Source organism: Rissa tridactyla, chromosome 6 (genome assembly GCF_028500815.1).
Source record: "Rissa tridactyla isolate bRisTri1 chromosome 6, bRisTri1.patW.cur.20221130, whole genome shotgun sequence".
Lineage (NCBI taxonomy): Eukaryota > Metazoa > Chordata > Aves > Charadriiformes > Laridae > Rissa > Rissa tridactyla.
Window position 1 is genome coordinate 40,715,808 of NC_071471.1, and position 20,609 is coordinate 40,736,416.

The 20,609-nt window shown below is 39.1% G+C and overlaps 1 protein-coding gene across 3 annotated transcripts in view; it reads left to right on the forward strand.

Annotated features, from left to right (window-relative positions):
- The window catches only part of FAM13C (family with sequence similarity 13 member C), a 130,950-nt gene that overhangs the window by 93,781 nt on the left and 16,560 nt on the right, over positions 1-20,609 (forward strand). For all 3 annotated transcript variants that reach the window (XM_054207316.1, XM_054207318.1, XM_054207319.1), the window contains 5 exons: positions 3,891-3,954; positions 11,262-11,412; positions 17,179-17,389; positions 18,342-18,480; positions 19,869-19,950. In XM_054207316.1, the coding sequence (XP_054063291.1) occupies positions 3,891-3,954; positions 11,262-11,412; positions 17,179-17,389; positions 18,342-18,480; positions 19,869-19,950 (647 nt within the window). The remainder of the gene's footprint in view (positions 1-3,890; positions 3,955-11,261; positions 11,413-17,178; positions 17,390-18,341; positions 18,481-19,868; positions 19,951-20,609) is intronic.

The window sequence follows — 20,609 nt, forward strand, 5'->3', positions numbered from 1 at the left end:
AATGTGGTTCACAGCCAGCCTTTACGAAACTGCTGTGATTGATGAGCCAGGCACTCCTACCCTGGCTCTCTGTCTGTCCAGCATTCAGGGACTGCCCAAGGAGCAGCCTAGGATGTATCCAAACAGCCTCGGGTCTTAATAGTGTTGTTTCTTTCACTGCAAGCTTGTCCTTTATGTTCATCCAAGAGCCTGTTGTAGTTCTGTATTGCTTTGTAAGGAGCCACAGGCATGCTTTTGAAACATTGACCTGCAGCCCTGTAGTAAGGTGGTGACTATGTTTGAACTTCATAATGTTTTTTGCCATTTGTGGAGGTCTCAGAAAGGACCTTTTTGTTTTGCTGGCACTGGGGTGTGTTGGTTGTGGGGTCTGCCTTTCTGTGAACTCGTGTGATGTAACCTCTGGATAGGCTGAATCAGTGCTCTGGTGCGGTACTGAACCTGCGCTTTCTGAGCTGTTAACCTGGTAGGCCACCCTCACAGTGGGAAGGGTAAAACCGACTACCGACTGCTAAACTGGAGACAGGGAAGAAGTATTGGGCCAGGATAGACTGAAAGTGAATCTGGAAAAGGGGCTTCATCCCAGAGCATCCTGGTTTGCTTACCAGGATTTTTCCTGGCATCACTGATACATTAATTGGCCCAAGACACTGAGCATGTGTGGCATCATGGTGGATGAACACCTAAGTCTCCTGCGGATGGGGTTAGTGTAATCCAGGGTTGGACTGGATTGAGACTTGCAAATTACAGAATGTTATGCTCCTTTCTGGGTTTAGTCTGGGAAATAAGAAGTGAATTTTCTTAAGTTATCTTCATTTTTCCTACTTTTTAAATTTATGTGGTCTTATTTGAATTTTATGCCAGTTTAGAAGTGATATCATGCATAATTCAATAATTCACATGTTCTGGTCTGTTTTTTAAACAGCTCACTGCTCATGCAAATTTATCTTCCCCTTGAAGTCTGGTAGGAGCTCTGTTATGATAATTAGCATTTAATTTATTTTTTTGGTTATGTCCATGAACTTCAAATGTACATGTTACTGGGTTGCATCTTTGTCATCTGTGCCATACAGATGCCAGTCTGCCAAAGCCTGAGTTACCAGTCTATAGGGAGGGTGAGAGGTCAGGCCTTTCATATTTTATAAAGAATGCTATAACATATATTTGAGTAGTAGCCACAGAGAGAATTCCATTTTCGTTATTTTACATGATGTACATTATACAAAATAAGGGTTGTTTGCTATTATTCAAAATTTCAGCTAAGGCCTAAAATAATTTTCATGTACTCAGCACAGACAGAAAATTAGGGCTTGTTCCTCCTGCTTTTGAAGTTAATGGATATTTTGTGATTGACTTTTAATGAGAGTAGAATTCAACTCATCGTTATTAATTGTAAGCCCTTTGTTGCCTGGTGACAATCAGATAACCTGCATTTGCCTAGCAGCACAGTTAATCTTGGCAAAAACAAAAAAGCCCACCCCCAAAGTCTCTGTATAGAGTAAGATCAGCTCAGCGTATGTATATGACTGCTAGTGTAAATGGTCTTCATACAAAAATGGTTACTCACCTTAATGATTTCAGTATCTCCAGAATCCAAAGAATGCCAAGCTAAGAGCATCTTACTCCTTTTTAGTGAAAAAGAAACCATAAAAGACAAGACTTCTGCATCCCTAAAATGGCAGACAAGAACATCATCCTGAATGAGAGAGAGGTTGTATTTCAGGGGTGCTGTAAACATTTTACTCTCCAGAGTGCAAGAATCGTGAGTGATACAGCTGTGAATTATGTAGAACTTTGTATAGCACCAGTAAGAACTGCTGGTTCTTACCTAAACTTAAACTGGTGTTTAGGTTTTTATGTTGTGTATTTTTTTTTTAAAGGAGGGTTCACATTTGCTGTGTGTTATGCACCCTGAAAGGAGTCATGCAAATGAATACCAGAAGTGTACAAATCTGACACGTGTCCTTTTCTTCCTTTCGTTTATGTCTAGCTCTAGTTCAATGCAATAAATCACTCTAAATATTTTTTTCTTCATTAGTAAATTAGTTCTTCATCTGTTTGTAGCCTTGCAGGTCCTTCCTTACACGTAGTTAAACCAAACTATAAATATGTCACTCTTTCCTATTAAATTAGTCCCTTTGCTCTCCCTATGCTTTTTCTTAGTTTTCTTTAACTCTCTTCTGCTGCCTCATACTGTCCTCTCTGCTGCCTAAACGCTAGAGGTCGGTTGTTAGGAATTAACCTTTTGGCTTTTGTAATTCCATTTTCCTTCTGTTCTCTTCACATTGTGGAGACATTTGCTATTCATTTTCTGGCAAGATGATGGAAAGAATATATATGTGGAGAGCTACATAGAGATGTAGATAGGTGTTTGTACAACAGTCAGCCAAGGCACATTGCTGCTGAGGTATCTCCAGAAACCACTCACTTCTGATCAGGTACCTGTGTATCTGGCTGGAGGTACAGGCTGGGTGGCCTGTGAGACCTCCCATTCTGGTGCTAGATGTACCACCACCAAAATGACTCATTTTTGTTCCTACACGAATTGCGCACCTTGGATCCTGTTTGGAGGCAAGCGGTTGTTCACCCTGGTGTAGCTATCTAATGTGTCTGTTTTGGTAGGGAAAGTGGCATATCCATCATTTCAGTCTTTAAATGCCTCATAAATCTATGAAGAACTACATCAAAGGCCTACGGATTTGTCTATGCTGTTTTTGAGGTCTCTAGAGACTTCTAAAACTATTTGGTTTTGCTTGGATTACTCTGAGCACGATAGGTTGGAAAAGATGAATTCTTTTGTCCAAAGGAATCTGGGGTTTGTGTTAGTTTTGATCATGTCTGTGAGTGAGTCTCACAGAGGCCAGCAAACATTGCCAGCTTTTCAGCAATGAGAAATCTCATTCTCTGAGACAGCAACAGTTTTCTTGCTTCAGCTGAGTTGAGAGTCAGCTTGTGATAGACCCATGTCAAGCTTTGAAGCTGAGTGTAGAAAGCCTCTGTTTGCCTTGGGGAAGGACGGAGCAGCGGGATGAGGCTATTCAGGTTGCTCATCCAATCTGTGTGAGGTTTTTGTTAGGCTTCAGTTTCATTGGTAGAGTGAAATCGTAAGCTGGTAGGTAGGTGTGTGGAGCCCTAGACCACAACCACATCCGTCTGGATGGGGCACAGTTGTCTCACTAGCTGTAGACGGAGGGAAGAGATTTTCCCCTTGCCAGTCCAGGACCTTCCTTTCCTTTTTCCATGTGGAGAAGCAGTGATACACTGAGCGAAAGCCAAAGGTATGGACATCTCTGATAGCTGCAAAGTGACACTCTTTAAAAAGTGTGGAAATTTCTCTTACTCAAAGGATTTCCAGGTCCTCATGAGAGTCTCTTGGGTCTTTGTGAAATTTGCAAAACAGAACTTAAGCAGAAAGTTGAAGATTGGGATCCTGGGATACCATCAAGTTTAAATATGGAAAGATTTATTCTTTATGGCTCTGATACAGGAAAACTCTTGTTCCTGACTTGAAGCATGTGGGACAAATTGTGCTTAGATTTAAACATATGTTTGAGCTTTATCTTGGCTTTAACCCTATTAGCTCACCAAGATACTGAGAGCTAACCGAGCTTCTCTAGGACTTTTTCTGTGTGTCAGAGTGAGCCCGGATTTTAATGTCATAGTTTCCAGGACCTCATTCACAATTTAAATACATTATTTAGGATTCCATTAAAATCATTGTGGTTTTGAATGAGGTATGAAATACTGATGTAACTTTCATAGATGTGTTATTTTTATAATAAAATAACTTTATCCTATAACTTGTAATTTATGTACAGACACGATGAAAAGTTTGAATATTTGCAGCATGGATAAGCAATCCATTGAGTGAAAATTCTTGCTTTGTTTTGTAGAATAGATCAGAAAACACAAATTTCACCAAAAGAAGCAACTGAGCAATTTAACAGCTTAAATGAGGTAAGCTTAACCAAAAGTTGAAATACGATGTTGCAAATTTTTAATTAGATATTTGGTTTTTGTTAATTCTACGGTCTTGGAATAATGTAATCACTTGAGAGTCTTAGGTTATTTTTTTTTTTTTAGTCTTTTGTTTTTCGGAGAAAAGCTTAAAAATGTGATACGAGACTGCTATAATAATTGAAAAGCTAGAAGCAAGAGATTTAAAAAATATTTTAGCCAACTTTATGCTGCTTTCTGTTTGTGCTCAGAAAAGAATTAAACATTCAATATTGACTTAGTGAAATGCCATCTTTTAAGAACATTTGATTTTTTCCTCATATTACAGCTCAAATGTGTTCAGCTATCAATGATGTTTTGTTTAAAAATAAGGAGTTCTCAAGGTTGCTACATCCTGCATAAATAAACTATGAAAAGTACAAGGTAGTCTAAAAGGTAGTCTTGTTGTAAGATGGGAGGGGAGGAGGGTTGAAGTGAAGAGAGGAAGCAAGGAAAGCCAAATAATACCTGTGCCACTTGAAACAAGAGCTGTTTTCACAGGGGTTATGGCAGGAGGATGGTGTGAGAGTAGAGCACAAAGCAGCTGCTTGTGTGATCACGTCAAACAATGGATGAGCCTGGGCTCGATTCCCTCAGTCAGCAATATACTGGAGGCCAAAGCCAAGCTTTGCAATTATTCGAAGTGGGGAAACTTATAAAGCATCTTCCACAAACAAGGGTATCTGCATACTAGCATAGAGTATGTTTATGTACTGCAAGGGCAGTGAAGAATACCAGACTTAAACAAAAAGCAGACAATATTTTTAAGTGTAGGCCAAGACAACAGAACAACAGAAGCAGGGGGAAAAAAAGAGCTGGGGGGAAGGGAAGCCCATTCCTGTCAAACCATGGAAAAAACAGCTTTGTTTCCATAATGAGCCAGAGAACATCTATGTCTATTAATAGATGCCTGACTTTCATTAGGGGAAAACCACAGTATGTCCTTTTAAAGGAATTCAAACTTAATCTCCTCCTTACAATGTATTATTTCCTGTGTATCTATGTCATTGTTGTGCAGCTCACTATTGAAAATCTCAATGCTAACTTGTAAGGCACGTTCCATGACTGATGTAAGGGAATATACTCAGCCTCTGTCTAGCCAATTAAGGCCCTGGGAGAAATCATCAAGTTATTGTTTCATTTGAGAAGCCCCATTGCAAAAAATCACCAAAGCCTCCATTTAAAATTCGTGCAAAGGATTCCTTAAAGGTTAAGATAAACTAATAGCTAAAATCAGTGTAAGATATTAAAACAGATAGAAATTAAAATAAATTGCTAATAATTTATGGGGAGTGAGTAAGGGTTACATTCTGGTGCTTTCTTTTGCAAAATCTTAGATTGTATTGTGCCTCAGGTCTACTGCAAACCCAAATGGACATGTGTCATAAGAAAATAAATTCCCTTCTTGGATTAGAGAAAGTGATGTCTCTCCTCACTGCTCAGCTGTGCCATTCTGCAGACCCAGGGCATATCTTGTTCTATCTTATTGTTGCTTGTTTGTTCCCCACAAAGGAAGTTCTGAATTGAAAATGTCATACGCCTAAAGACACAAATATTGCCATAACAGATACTGCAGATATTTATTTAAGTTCACATAAAATATCACTATCTTATTTTAACCCGAATTCTCAGATTAAAAAGCAGGGGATATGCTTTTATATGTCACTGTTTTAATGTGACATAGAAAAGCATTAATTTCCTTAGAGTGAAGAATTTGAACAGGTTGATATTTACTCAGTTTCTTTTCTATATGAATCACTTCAAAGGCCATTAAATACTCAAAGCTTGGATTATTCTCCTTCTCTGCCCCAGCTGGTTTCATAAATACAGTAAATCCAGGAATAAACTGGATATAGTAGAATAGCTGCCTTCCTGCCCTGGAGGGGCAGGAGCAGGCCCGGGGCAGGGTGCAGGCATCCTTAATATTCAGAAACACCGTGTGTGGGACAGGCTGGTTTCAGTTTCTTCAGAAAGCACCAGGTCTGGGCTTTGCCTCTCCTCCCTTCTCCCTCAGCCTCCAGGCTGAGACCAGGCAGGGTCCGTGGGTGGGCAGACCTATTCCCTTTCCCTCAGTTCTTAAATTTACCAGACCTTAGGACATCCACAAGGATGAAACAACGGATGCTGATAATAGTAGTGCTTTTTCAGGGAAATAAATTATTTCTAACAGCGCTGGCACTCTTTTGGCCGTTGTTAGCTCTCTGCTGTCTCTGCAGATATGCAGTGAGCGCGGATCGATCACCAGGTTTGGCAGTGCTGTAGCTCTTGGTGCAATAAGGGAGAGCGCAGGGCTGTGAGACTCCACTTGGCGCATTGTGTCCCATTGGGCTACGGCCCCCTGGACGTGCTGACCACCACGGCACACGGCGCTCATCCTGCAGGGCCCCATGCAGGGGCCTCCAGCTGGAGAGGGAGTTACTTATGGCACCTACCAAGAATAAATTTATAGGCTATTTTAGGGGACTCCCACTCATTGCCACAGCATTTTGGTGATAAATTGGGAGTATTTGTTCACTCAATGTCCCATTCTCCAGTGGGATTTAGCAGTGTGAGTGTAGGTATGTGGTATTTATCTCTAGATGTAAGAGGTCATCTGTCATCTCAATAATTCCTGCCCCTAAGGCCTCGTGTCTTGATTTTCAATTATCATTGGGTGGGAACGAGAGATGGTCAATGGGGTACAGTCTACAGGTGTACTTGTTTGTAAAGATGGTTTCATTACTACAGACTGAGCTTCCTCTGCAAATGGCAATCCTTTCTTACTTTGTTTTCTCCAGCAGGCAAAAGTTTGATACTTTAATAAATATGTTTTGTTAAAGCATTAGCAAAAATTACAAATAGGAGAGAAATACCACACCAACTCTTTTTCTGTTTTCCTCAGACTTCCTGTAAATGTCTTTATTTTTCCATTATCTTTGATCTAGAATAATGCAGGATTTTTTTTCTTCTTCTAGTGGAATCGGCATAGCTCAAGTTCTTTGAATTGTCAGTTACTTTAAGAGGACATAAGAAGAGATAAGAAAACTTTGTCCAAGACGATTTTTTCACACATGCGAAATACTAGTCTTAAGAGGCAACAATATGGTTATTTTTCCAAAGAAACTTAAGGATCCATTTTAAATATCAATATGTCCTTTCGTTTGCATTACCATGGATCAGGAATTACTGCATCAGAAACACTGATGTTAGGCACCAGAGTAAAGCTGGAATGAGCATCAAATCTGAAGTATTTGAACTAAGATCATTAGCTGTAGCTTAAATTATTTCAGTGATGTTGGTTTCCCATTAAGAGCTTACTAAAATTTATGATGATACTCACCATGATCTAACATTTTCATCTCTGTGTATTTTAGCTGTTTGTATTTGCTTCTAACGTGTTTTGCAACTTCTTTTAAATGGCCAAGAGCGGAGAAGGCCCGGTTGGGCCCCAAGGGTGGGTCTGGACCACGAGAGATTTTTAAGTAGCATGTGCACAGGCGGGTTCAACTCCACATTAGATGTATTGCTGAGCTTGTGCAGTGCAGAAGAGTACACATCCCCACCACTGTGGCGTGACGCCTGCGGTCACATGGCTGTACAGGTACTGGAAAGTATTGGAGAATTATGGAGAAGTTGGAAGTGGTCAGTAAGATTTCAAATTAACTTGGGAGGTTTGAGAAGATGAAGACAGGGCTAAGACTTTATTTTTCCTCTCTTCTTGCCTTCCTTTTGCTGGCAGTCGGTAGCATGTTCGCCTGCCCAAGGATAGAGGACTCGCTGCCAGTTGCTGATATATGGCCATGTCCTCTCCCAGAGCACCTTGCTGCTCTGCTTGGGCTGCAGTTGCACAAACAGGGAGCCCCACTGCTCCTGGCACAGAGCGGGAGGTCTGAGGCTGGCAGCATCCAGCACAGCTGCTCTGGCATTGCCGGTACTTGAAGCAACCCTCTGAGAGGGGCAGGAGAGGACGTGCTGCAGGGCAGGCAGTAAGTAAGTCCCATTTACTGGGACGCTCCTATTGCCCGTGAGTTGGGGACCCCAGGCAGCTTTGTGCTTGTCCTTTGCTTACAGCTCTGTCTCCTTACATGTGTTCCCATAAATATGTGGTGGCTTTTCATGTATGGTGCGCTGTGGCGGTACCATAGTACTCAGCTGTGTTTTAAGAGTAAGATGAGGTTGATGGCAGACTGCAGATTCATCATCTCCCTGGTAACATCAAAATGATCAAAGCTCCTTACTCTTTTTCTCCCTACATCAAAACCCTGTCAAGGGCACAGTCATGAAATCATATAAGGTATTTCTATTATTATTATTATTATATGAAATTTTAGTATTTGTCAGTGACTGGAAATTTGCCATCCTCCCACCTTCCACAGATGGGTGAAAAATATCATTAAGAGGAACTGAATATAAACCAGCTGGTGAATTACAGCATAAGCATCGCCAAAATACAATGTTTAACAACGTAGTCTGTGTGAATGCTTTTATACTGAACTTGCCATAAATATTAATGTATCATAAGAAATAGTGATGCAAAGTGAATGTATTTTCTTGATACGGAAATACTTTTGTCAAATGCTTGAAGTAACACTCTGTGAAGGTTAGGTATATTTGTCAGTTATTCGCCTACGTTCGCCTTGTTGGTATGTTCCTCTGGTATGTTTGCCTATGTTTTTCCTTACTTGATATCAGCAGTTCTTATTATAAGGTCCGGGCTGGGATCAGGGTCCTCACTGGTCTGTAACTGGTATAGTCATATTTTGCTAGCTGACATTAATGTCTGTAAAACGCTGCCCGTCAGTTATGATAATTTTACAGCTACTTCATTTGGGTCTAGCTGGGCTGAGAGTCAGTGGAAAATGAGGCCTGTCATGTCATGAAAGCTCTTCCCAAAACAGTGCCATGGATATGATTGAAGTCGGCACCCTTCCCTTGCCAAGGAAAATTCACTGCCACTTGAAAGCCGTTGAAGGTGAGATGGTTTCCATCATTCTGTCTCTAATTCAAGAAAACCCTGTAGAGGATTAAAGACGACTTTGAAAGTGCATCATAAAAGATGCTCAAATTGATAGTAAGAATTCTACTAAATACACCAAAAGCAAGAAGGCAAGTAGGGTATTGCTGGGACTGCTGGCTGGCTGACATGTGAAATGGGCACTAAGGTGATACGGCTGTAAACAGAGAGGCTGAGGGAATTCGTTATATTGGTCTTCACTGATAAAGCCCATGTTGGGGACATTTGCACACCTGGTATGCTTTTTCTAGCAGACAGGTCAAAGGAGCCAGATCAGTTTGAAGTAATACATGTCAAATATTGGACCAAATGGTGTCAGTAGGTGACAAGGAAAAGATACTGGTCGTTCAAGAGTCGTGGAGAAACTGAGGTGTGAAGACGAGGCACTGCTGGTCAAGATGGGTAAATTATCCTTAGAAATGGCAGCTGGTCCAGAGGATGGTAGGTTGTTAATGGCAACCTGGACCTGGGAATAGTAGAAGTATCTCCTGCCTCAGATCAGAGAAACCAGCTCTATATCGTACCATATTTTTAAAGAATAGTACTACATTTAGGCATTTCATTATGAATCAGTGCTTGGCCTTGCAATCACTTCTTTCCTGATATTATAGGATGAGATGTCAAAATGTATCTTGACAACAGATGAGACAAACTTCATTCTAAAATAAAAGTATAACACAGGCCACTTCTTGGCTCACATGTCTGTAATATCAAGCTGCTTCTGATAGGAATGGCCAGAGCTCCTGTCTGCTCTGGGACTAGGAGATGGAAGGTGTTCCTGGGTTCCCTTTTTGACCTAAGCTGAGGCCAAAGTCCAAGTGTTTGATTGTAACCTCATCTGTTTTGTGGAACGGGACGTGGATTTTGAAGCTCTCCTGACAGCACATACAAGTTATAGTGTTCATGTGCTTTTTTGAAACTTCCCTATTTTGAGCTAGCTCCTAGAAAGAGCTACTTTCTGCTCCCTTTTCACTGCCTGAATTCTATAAAAAGAATGAAAGGATTAAGGCTGAAATCTTCTCTGCTGTTCTCAGCCAAATTAGTTACCTTTTTAAATTTTTTTTATTTTTACCTGAAACCACTGGCATCTTTGGCTTTATAAAAGGGCTGTATTACAGTAAAAATAATGCAAAGACATGTTAAACTACTCTGTTACCTAAAGGAAATTATTACAATCAATAAATTCATTATTTCATTAAATGAATCAATAAATTGGTTTCAGGTTTTTGACAGAGTGGGGAAAGGAGCTTTTCAGGATATAAACATGAGGAATTATTTTTTTTATTGCAACTCCCATTTTTTTCAGAAATTGCTCTTCACAAATATGTACCATTTGAGTGACTTAACATTTTACATATAATTCCGTGTGTGCCAGCTGTGTGATTATTAAGACAGCCTTGTGTGACTTTCTTTGATGCTGCAAGCTGTATTTCCCTTGAGAGAGGGGAACTGAGCGCGTGGGGTATTGGTAGTGACTCATTTTGCCCAGCTGGATGGTGATTAGGGCTTTCACAGCATTTACATCACAGCAAGATGCTTGTGTCAGATTGTACAGCTGAATATTGCATGCAGCATTGAAGATTAAAATGAGAAATGGACCAAGCATGACACAGTAGCTGGAAGTGATATTATAGATAACTAGCCTTGTCCTCATTGATTTGTCTGCAGCAAGTGACAATGATCTGTTAATTTTATCTTTGCAGTGGACAGGAAATGATCTGGTTGCCCTGTGGAAGCAGCAGCAGCCTACATAAAAGCTACGTCTACATAAAGAAGTATCTCTAAAACAGCCAATTAAAAAATATCTCTTCCAGGAATCCCATGAGGGAGCGTGTTCTCAGTAACTCTTTGTTCACTGCTGTGTACTGCACAATAGGCTGGAGAGGGAGATTTGTTTTTTTATGAATGGTAAACGGGGAGGGACATAATGTCATCAGATCGTGATGTCAGCCCAATGAATGAAATACTTGCTTAGTGTATTGCTTCAAGACCAAGAAAAGGGACACCATCTCAGTTTGGATTCCTAGAATAAATCGTCTTTTGCTGACGAAGTCATCTTTCCCACGTGTCATGAATAATCCATGTAAATTGGGACTTAAATAACCAGAAGTCAAGAAACTCGTGGAATAGGGCACGTTTGTTCTCTTGCAGATCCTCTCCGAGCTGCTAGTGGAACACCCCTTTGCAGGCGCTGCTAATGGGCTCAGTGAGTTGAAGAGCTATCGCTGTGTTCTGTTGTTCGCTATCTAGCCCAATGTTCTGCTTTTGTCTGCAGAATTCTTTGTTGAAGCTACAAGCCCTTGAAACCGATCTGTGCTCTGCGTTTCTGCCAACCCAGGAAGAAACTCCTCAGCTGCCGGCACCCAAGGATCCAGCCTCTTCATCAGTCCAAACCAGTGTGCAAGCTGATGGGGCCGGTTGTGGAGGTAAGCCATCATGTCACGATGTGTTCTCATTTGCAATTATAAAAAAAGCCTTGTGACTTGCTGTTTATATCAGATTTGCAGTCCTCTGGGAAACAGTGCAGAGCTAATGCAAAGCACCGTTTCCCGAAGCAAATGCTGTGTAATGAAAAAAGGGGTGTGATACCTGTTAAAAGAACTGAAATTTAGGGATATAACATTCTGTTTTTCTGAGAGGGAGTCTTGCTTTTCAGACAGGTTTTAAGAATCCTGATTCCTTTATTTTTAATCTGTTGCCTTTTTGTTCAAGTAAATTTACGCTCTTTATTTCCTGTGTCTGTATTGTGTGAGATCACCTGCCATATCATGTAATTCTATTTTTGTCATTCTTTTTGTCAGAGAAATATCACTTCATTTCTCCTATTATTGATTTTAATTTAATGCATCAGCAGAGAGATAGCGAAGGTGAGTTTTACAGCATGTGGATTTTAATCATTCATGAACCTGTATTATTACCCATTTGGGCAAACTGTGGCGTGTTATCTCTCCCTCTTGCCTCAATATGGAAACCAGTCCTTGCAAATAAGTAGCCCTAAGGCTCGGCACTATTTTTGTCAGTTCATAGCTTGCAATCACAGGGCTGGCAGAGTCGTGATGCTCAGTAGAAGAGGAATCACTGTTCGTGAAAAATAGGTCAAAGGCAATATGACTAATACATCTCACAGAAAAGTGACATGAATACACAAATACTTAAATCATTCACCATGTATGGTCCAAATTAAGGCAGATAGGTCAGTAACCCCTTTGCAATTGATGTTTTATGTCAGAATAAAGGCTGGGTTCAGAAGAACTTATTTCAGAAGCTGTTTGCTCAGAATTTTCAGCAAGAAATCACAGTAAGTTATTTACCTAAAAAAATGACAAATGATAGTGTTCTACTTAAGAAAATCTAAAGTTTGAGGTTTGCATTGGACAATTAAGGAAAATGGTATGTAGAATCCAAATTATTATAAAGATGAAGGAATGTAAAAAATACTAAATATCCTAGGGTTTAGCTTAAAAAAAAATGTATGCTTTAGCCTAGCTAGGCAAATGCCTTAATAGCTCTTGGATACAGGTATGGAACTTGCACTGGTGCTAGTCGCTTGGTGTGGATCTGAGGCAGAGACAGCTCTCAGACCTGTGCTGCACAGGCAGAGACATTTTGCAGCCCATTCAGAATCTGCACTGACTCTTTTCCTTTATGGCAGGATGGGTTTTTCCTCCTTTTCCAGTAGTTAACTGAATTATTTTATTTTAGTAGTTTCATAATCCATTGTTAGGATAGTTCATAATTGTTTCCTTTCCTTATTTTTTTCTGTTTTGACTGGATTTTGTTTTATTCATACTGTTAGTGCCCCTGACTTCTGATACAATCTCTAGCTCCTATTTGCCTGTCTCCAGCTACACAGGCAAATATTGGATGATGTAGCATTTCTCTCAGGCAGTTCAAGAGCATGCTCTGTCACTTTAGCTGTTCAAACTTGTGCTTTAATTAAAGCTTACCTATTTAATGGATTTTAATGTATGCTAATTCCTGTGAATAACTGCTTTGTGGTTTGTGGGTTTTTTTAATAACTTGCCATTTTGCATCAATAGAGCTAGTCCTAATTCTGTCTCTTAAATTGCTACTGAAATCTTCTGACACATTCAGTTTGGGTACAGTTGTCACATAGGACTGTTGGCTATTTCAGGTTGAACTTGGATGGAAGTGCAGAGATTCGTACCAGGAAGAGTTTTTAGAGGATGTGCCATATATACTATGCCTCTAGTTATTAGCCTTTGCTCAGTGGATCAGGCATTAAAAATTTTAACATTAACAATGTACAAATGTATTATTTTTAAAATAAGCATGATTGTCTAGTCTATTCAATTTCTTTTGTTTCAGATCCCAGTCAACAAAAATTAGAAAAAAATACATTATATGTATGGTGAGTGAAGCTAGAACAGCCTAGTAAAATGACAGGGTATTTCAGGATGCAATTTTTAAGGAGTGAACAGTAGTTCTTATCTCTGAGCAAAGTCAGCAATTTCCAGTTTATTTTTGAATATGAAAAAACTTGAATTAGAGCTGGCAAAACGAGACCATAACGAATTGCAAGGGGATATTAAGCTATTTTTTTTAAGGGAAAAAAAAGAAAAGTAGAGTGTGAGTTATTTTTATAGCTTTTGGATATGAGTGTACATCAAATATGTGACTTAAGCAGTGGGCAGTTGAACTTAACTACAAGAGGTTGTAAATATCTTTCAAATAAAAAATTATGATACTGGCATTCACGGACATAACGTGTTGAGGGACGAACACATTACATCTGCATATTATTTTTTATTTTTTCTTTATAGAACAGATTTCAGTGTATTACTGTATTATTCAGCATACTTAATGCATGAATACAGACTTGTACCATATGACTTGTTGTCATATGATTGAAGTCCACATTATGAAGCATACTGCATATTACAAGGTACTAGATATTGGCTTCAAGTCCTGTGGTAAGCTCTTGTCAGTGCGAAGCTGGACTCAGTAGACGAGATGGAGGAGATGCAGCCTAAGGGACAACTTACTGGCTTGGCTAGAGGTGGCTTTAGTTCCCAGTTTTGTCAAAAACAGAGGCTAAAATTAGATCAGACACATGAACACAGGTAGATATTTGGTCAGTTCATGGGCTACTCTCAGGATAATGCTTAGTGTCTTGTTTAGGATCTATGCAGAACTGGAATCAGGATGATGGCCCTAATTTGTAATTGAAAATGGAGTTGGTTATAACTTGGCATCACCCTGAGATGTTCTGCTATTATAGTATTTGAGACATGTAAATGAATCAGTTTGAATGACTTGCTGACCACTTCTGGACAGTATGTAGTCATTTAATTCATCTGTGGTAGGGTTGGGACTAAAAACCTTTCCTGTGGCCCTAACAAAGTTGTACCAGTTTGTGAGATTTAGAGGAGCCATGCTGTCAGGAAGCCCTGGTGTCAAGGAAATGGAAGAGCCCTGGCCTCTGGTAAATACTCCCAAATTCACCTGGCATGCAGGTTGTCTCCCCTTCATTTGCTAGCTCAATAAAAATACCCTTCTCGAACCCTCAGCAGCTCTGTGTGTTTGGTTTTACACTGGGGCCTCTCCAGCCACTACTTGTCCTTTGCATTTATCTTCCAGGAGTGTTTAGTCTCAAATGTGTACTTTTCTTCCATTTCTGAGGCTGGATTGGGCCTAGTAAAATTGCCTGGTTGTAACGTGAAAAGGAGCAAATGCCTGTGACCATACAGTTTATCAGCAGTACAGACTGCCTCCTGCAGGAGGGGTACTTCTATGTCCATAGAAAATGGGAGCTCAAATGTTGGAAACTTTTTTCCTGTACCTATCTTACACAGTCTGGCTGATTTTTCTTTACAACATTATTTTCCTTTCACATTGAGGAGACTGATAATTAATATGACTATAAAAAAAACTATTCCTTTTAGTAACAGAGTATGAGAAACAGTGAAACTATTCTTAGTCACCTGCTTCACGGTGATAATATGTTTCGTGAAGTTCAAAGATAATGAAATAAAAGGAGGGAAGCCAGTTTCTTCTCCGTGACAATATTGATTTTCAGAAATTAAAAACAAACCAAAAACCAAACAAACCAAACCCCAACCAAAACTATTAATTTTTTTAAGTCTTACAGGGCAAGGAAAGATTACTTGCCAGAAAGAGACAACATTTTTGTTTGCAGAACGTTTATTGCAGCCTTTATCACTGTATGTTGTCTGTGTACGTAATTTCCTGTGACTGGTAAAATACTCTCCCCTTGCTTCTCCCAGATGCCTTTCTGCATCCCTCTGCGAGAGGATTTGAATCTCATACACGATTTAGAAGTTTTGGGTGTTGCTCTCATATCTTGGAGAGTTGAATTCGACCTACAGAGTATGAAGTACTTAGAGGAAAGATGCTAGATCGGAATTAATAATCAACTACATTGTCTTGTGAAAATGCTTAACGTAATTATAAGTGATGGTGCTGTTAGAGTTAACGAACTTATAGATACAAAAGTCATGTGTAACTTTCACATGACAGACTAAACGGTGATTATGCAATATACAATTGGATTTTTTATTGTCTGTAAACAAAAGCAGTTGGATAGCGCCTGATAAAATGATATTTTAGGCCATTGGAACTATTATTTTTGAAATCAATACTTGCTTTCTATGAAGGGTGCCATTCAGAGCTGGTTTCTTCCCCCTGTCCCAGTGCAGCCATTGGGATTTGTAGCTTCATTGTCTGGTGGGCAAAGGCCAAATAAAATGTATTACAAAGGTTCCCACTCACCATGGTAATGTCATGTCCCTTGTACAAAGGAGAAAATGGAAAGAAAGTGAAGTTGAAAGAACTTTTCTAAACCTGCCTGCTCTTCTGTGAGTAAATCTGTATACAGTTCTTTTTTCTGTGCAGTTTTAGACTTCTGTTGAATAAAAAGATTCTGTGAAATGTATTAGAACGCATGCTATATTGCAAATACAGTACTGATTAGAAATAACACGCCTACTGCCTGGAGATATAAAATAATTTATATGAATTCAAAGGCTGTGTATATACATGGTTTTAGAGGGGAAAAAAACCTTGTAGTTGGTGTAAAATTTTACGTACTATGGAAATTGGTGTTGGGGAACCTGGGACAGAGCACATCCTTTGTTTTACCATATATTAACTGATTTTGTGGGGAGAGCTTCCATGAGAGCGTAGAGTTCCTCCCTAAAAGTATAATCTGCTTTAAAGCACAATCATCTGATAGCAAAAATGTCGACGAGGTTAGATCGTCCTCACCCATTTCACCCCCTGAGGGTGAGGAAGAAGATTCAATGGTTCTTCCTGTTAATGTACTCGGGCAGGGCAAAGGGAAGATGAACTCTTGGCATTCCCTGGAGGCAGGCTCTGCAATGTGCCCATTATTTTCCATGTTACCCATAAACAGAATCAGTGTGATGAGGTTCACCAATTTTCAGTCCGGAATAAATCATTCTGACTTCTATCTTGACCATCTCTATAAAACAAATTTTACCTTTTGAGGCACCTGAGGCAAGGTTTCCATTTATATTCAGACAATATTAACAGAGTATCATAAGCATGAGTCCTCCAAGTAGCAGTCACTGCACACCACCTTGAATAACTACTTTGAATGTTACTGGTTGTGGTTGTTATTTTCATTATCTTGGGTTCTTTAGACCCATGTGTACGTAACTTCAAACCTCAACAAAATTCTGCAGGATACTGCAAGCAACACTGGAGGTTCTTAGCATCAGGACATGTTATATTTTTGATCTGCCTTTCTCTTGACCAAAGAACTAAACTCTAAATCACAAAATTAAACTTGTTTTGTACATTCGTCGTCGTCTTCAGGAATGTGGCTTTCAAAAGCAAACAGATCTATGAAAATATAATTCCTGTATTACTAGTATATTACCACTAGTATATAACTACTATTCTGGGAAACTATCTTTATATTATATTTCATAGTTTACAAACACACTCACCCCCCTTCTGCTGTGGTACTCAAAAATGCTTTATGTTAAGCCAGTAACGGTTCCTTTATATTTTCTCATCCTCAGTATTATGTTCATCCTGCATGTGTCACTTTGCTGAACTATTTGCTGTTCACTTTGAACACTTATGCTTTCAATACTTGTGTAAGTATAACTCTGTATTCATCTAGGTAGCTAAATATCTTGCGAGTGACGCTCAGTCCATGTTGGTTTATGCTTTCTTTCTAGAGCCTGTGCCAGCCCACAGGGACTGGCAGAATGACATGGACAGCAGCCCACAAGAACATCACTCCCTGGGGACCAGTCGACTGCTCTATCACATTACGGATGGAGACAATCCTCTTTTGTCACCACGCTGCTCTATCTTTAGCCAAAGCCAGAGATTTAATCTAGACACAGAGTCTGCCCCTTCTCCGCCAAGTGCTCAACCTTTCATGATGTAAGGAAACATATTTTAATTCTTCTATATTTTGAATATTTTTTATACAATCCACAATCTTTGACTCCTCATGTTTTTTCAGTTACTGTTATGTCATAAACAAGAAATTTTCATATTGTAGCATATTTTGACATGGTTAACTTTCAATACCAGAAATAGGATCTAGCATTTTTTCAGTAATAACACAGTACAAGATTGTTTGAAGCCTTTGTAATTATAGTTAGCAAAGACAGTTTGAATGTTAGTTAGTAATTAGTCCGAGGAGTGAACATAAGATAGAGGGCATAATACTAAAAATTTCAGCTGTAATAGAACTATAGCTTGAGTCATTCACTGCACGTGAGAGTGTCATGGAACATCTGAACAGGCCACATATGTGATCTCCAGAAACCAAGCTGTGAGTTTTAGACAGAAACCAAACTTTCTTAAAAGCTTATATACATAGCTGTCAGCTGCATATGAATAGTAATTGGATCTGTTGATTTGCAATTGTAAAAAATCAAAACTAAAGGGCCTTCAAAATGATAATGTTTATTCCCAGTAATAAAAAACTCCCTGAGCTTACTTTTGCAAATCGTGTTGTTACGGTCTCCCGTTATAGTTGGAAAATTTGTGAAGTAAGATGTGGGTGTTAAATGTAAGTACTGGATCAGGTTGTGACCTACTAACTTAAGCTTTTGAAAAATATTCCGAAATCCCACAATTAATTAAAAAAAATTAAAAAAAGAGAAAATGTGTAAGACAGATGGTGAACCTATTAATATACCCTAGAGGTACCTTCAAGCAAAAGCAATTATTTTATGCTTACTTTGTAAAACTAAATTGTCTCTATCCTGTGAAAGAACCTAGCTGCCAATTCTGAAGTGCTAGGAAAGTGTTAAGTGTGCCTGAAACAAGGCACGGTCCGTTATAGCCAGTTCTTTGATCCAGATCATGCTTTCGGCTTTTGCAGGCCAAGAAGTTCTTCTAGATGTAACTGTGAAGAGTGCAAAGAACCACAAACAGTAGCACAACTTACCAAGCACCTTCAGAGTCTCAAGAGAAAAATTAGGAAGTATGAAGAAAAGTTTGAACAAGAAAAAAACTACCTGGTAAGATAATAATTGAAAAGATAAAAGGCAATACTACAAGTGGCAGGCATGAATCCTAGTGCATTTAAACTTAAGCAAAACAATAGGAAAAAGAGTATTTTTGGTAAAATGAAATGCGAAAATTATCAATGAGGGAATATCTTTTTTATCATCTTTCAGTGTATGCAGTAGTTCTGAGACTGTAATTTGGATTAGCTTTGTTGCAAAATATCCATCTTCTAGAAGTGTGAGAAATGTGAATCAGTGAAACATTGCTGACAGGTTTGTGAACCAAAATGATTCAAAAGATGAAAAGCTACTTATTTACTTTGTAGAAGTCATTTGCTTGGAAACTGTTGCTCTGCTGTGCAGATTCCTTCATTCAGGCAGACTCCTGTAAACCTCTGAGCATGGGGCTCCATAAAAGCCGATGGCAGAAATTACAGAAATAAAAATAGTGATGTGTTGCTGGTGGGGTTTTTTTGAGGTCAATGGTGTGCTCTGTGCAGCGTATGCAAGATCATCACTCAGATCAAACTCGTTTGTGTAAAGCGAATCGTGCAGTGTAAACATATCAAAACATCCGTGATGCTACGGATGTGTACCATATGAAACAGGGAATTTTTTTTTATATTTTATGAGTACATTAAAATGAAAATTCAGCAAATTGTATGCTACCTTATAATCTCGGCTATGACTGCAAACTTAAGCATGCCCTATGGTCATAATTTACTTGTAGGAGTAAAATTTCATACTTGAACAGTCATCATACTGTAACCAGAAATTATTTCAGAGGTTTAATTTTGCACAACTGTTTAGCATTTTAAATATCTGAGTTTTGAAGATCTAGGGCAAATTGATTTCAATTCAGAGGCAATTTCTAACTGCACAGGAAGAACTGATATACAAAGCTTTTTTTGTTTGTTGCTTTTGAAATCACTCTGTTGCACAGAATTTTTTCATTTGATAAGTTGAGCAGTTCAGTTGAAACGTTTAACATGCTGTTTCACAAGAGAAGCCCTGTCTTCAAGCAGTAAGGGCTTGTCCCTGCAAGGGACAGAGTACTTCAGTTACCATCCTGGAAATCACTTAGGAACTTGACTAACATTAGGTATTTCATCAGTCCTTTTGAAGTCACGGAGATTACTTATCCAAATAGTCAAATGTTTTTTTTAGGATCAGAGCCAAAATACTCAGATCCATGTAACACCGTGCCACAATGGGGAGAGAAGGCATGATAAATTAGTACCATGATCAAGCCAAATGCTCTGAATGACACTATAATGTAGTATGGTCAGAACTATGGACATTTATTAGCACTGTGTGTGGGGGTAGGTTTTTATCTATTTGACTGTATAACCATCAATTCCTTCGTATTTTTTTCCTCTTCCTTTTTTCTTTACATTCAGCCTTCACACGGTGACAAGACTTCCAATCCTGAAGTTCTGAAATGGATGAATGATTTGGCCAAAGGTCGTAAGCAGCTCAAAGGTACGTGATAGCATGTCGTTTCACTCTATTGCTGAAGCTTTTGGAAGTGTGACTGTACCTGGAATATTTTAGAGTTAGTTCTCTGACCTCAATGCTCTGCTTGTTTTTCACTGGTGTGTAGCAATAAGTCTCCCGATGACAACAAAGATATTAGGTGATATGACTTGCCTTCATTCCTGAAAGCAGGGATTAAAGTAAGGCTCATAACAAGGCTAACAGGGAATGGGAAAGAGATATCATCTCTCCCTCCTAACTATAAACATTAGTGCAAAAGGCAATATTATTCTGAATATTCTGAGTGTCTGAAGTACAGAACTACGAAGTTAAAAGTGTCCTTGTAATAGTACAAATGTAGGTGTAAAATGTTTCTTTAGGACTGAGGTAATACAACTCTGAAGCTTTTTTTTCTTTTATCATAAAAATGGATCTTTCCTTGATACTACAATTGGTCTTGAGGGTCAAGTTTTGCCCTTGCCTGTCTGCACACCGCTCCGTTAATGTCTGTGGGTGTATCACGTGCTTGTCCTCAGGGAGAATGTAGCCAGGACTGATTGATTGATTTTTTTTTTTTAAAGGCTACTTGTAATTTATCTGAATCTTTTTTCCGCCATTACAAATGGATTCTCACTACTAATTAAATTGCAGTAGTATGTTTCATC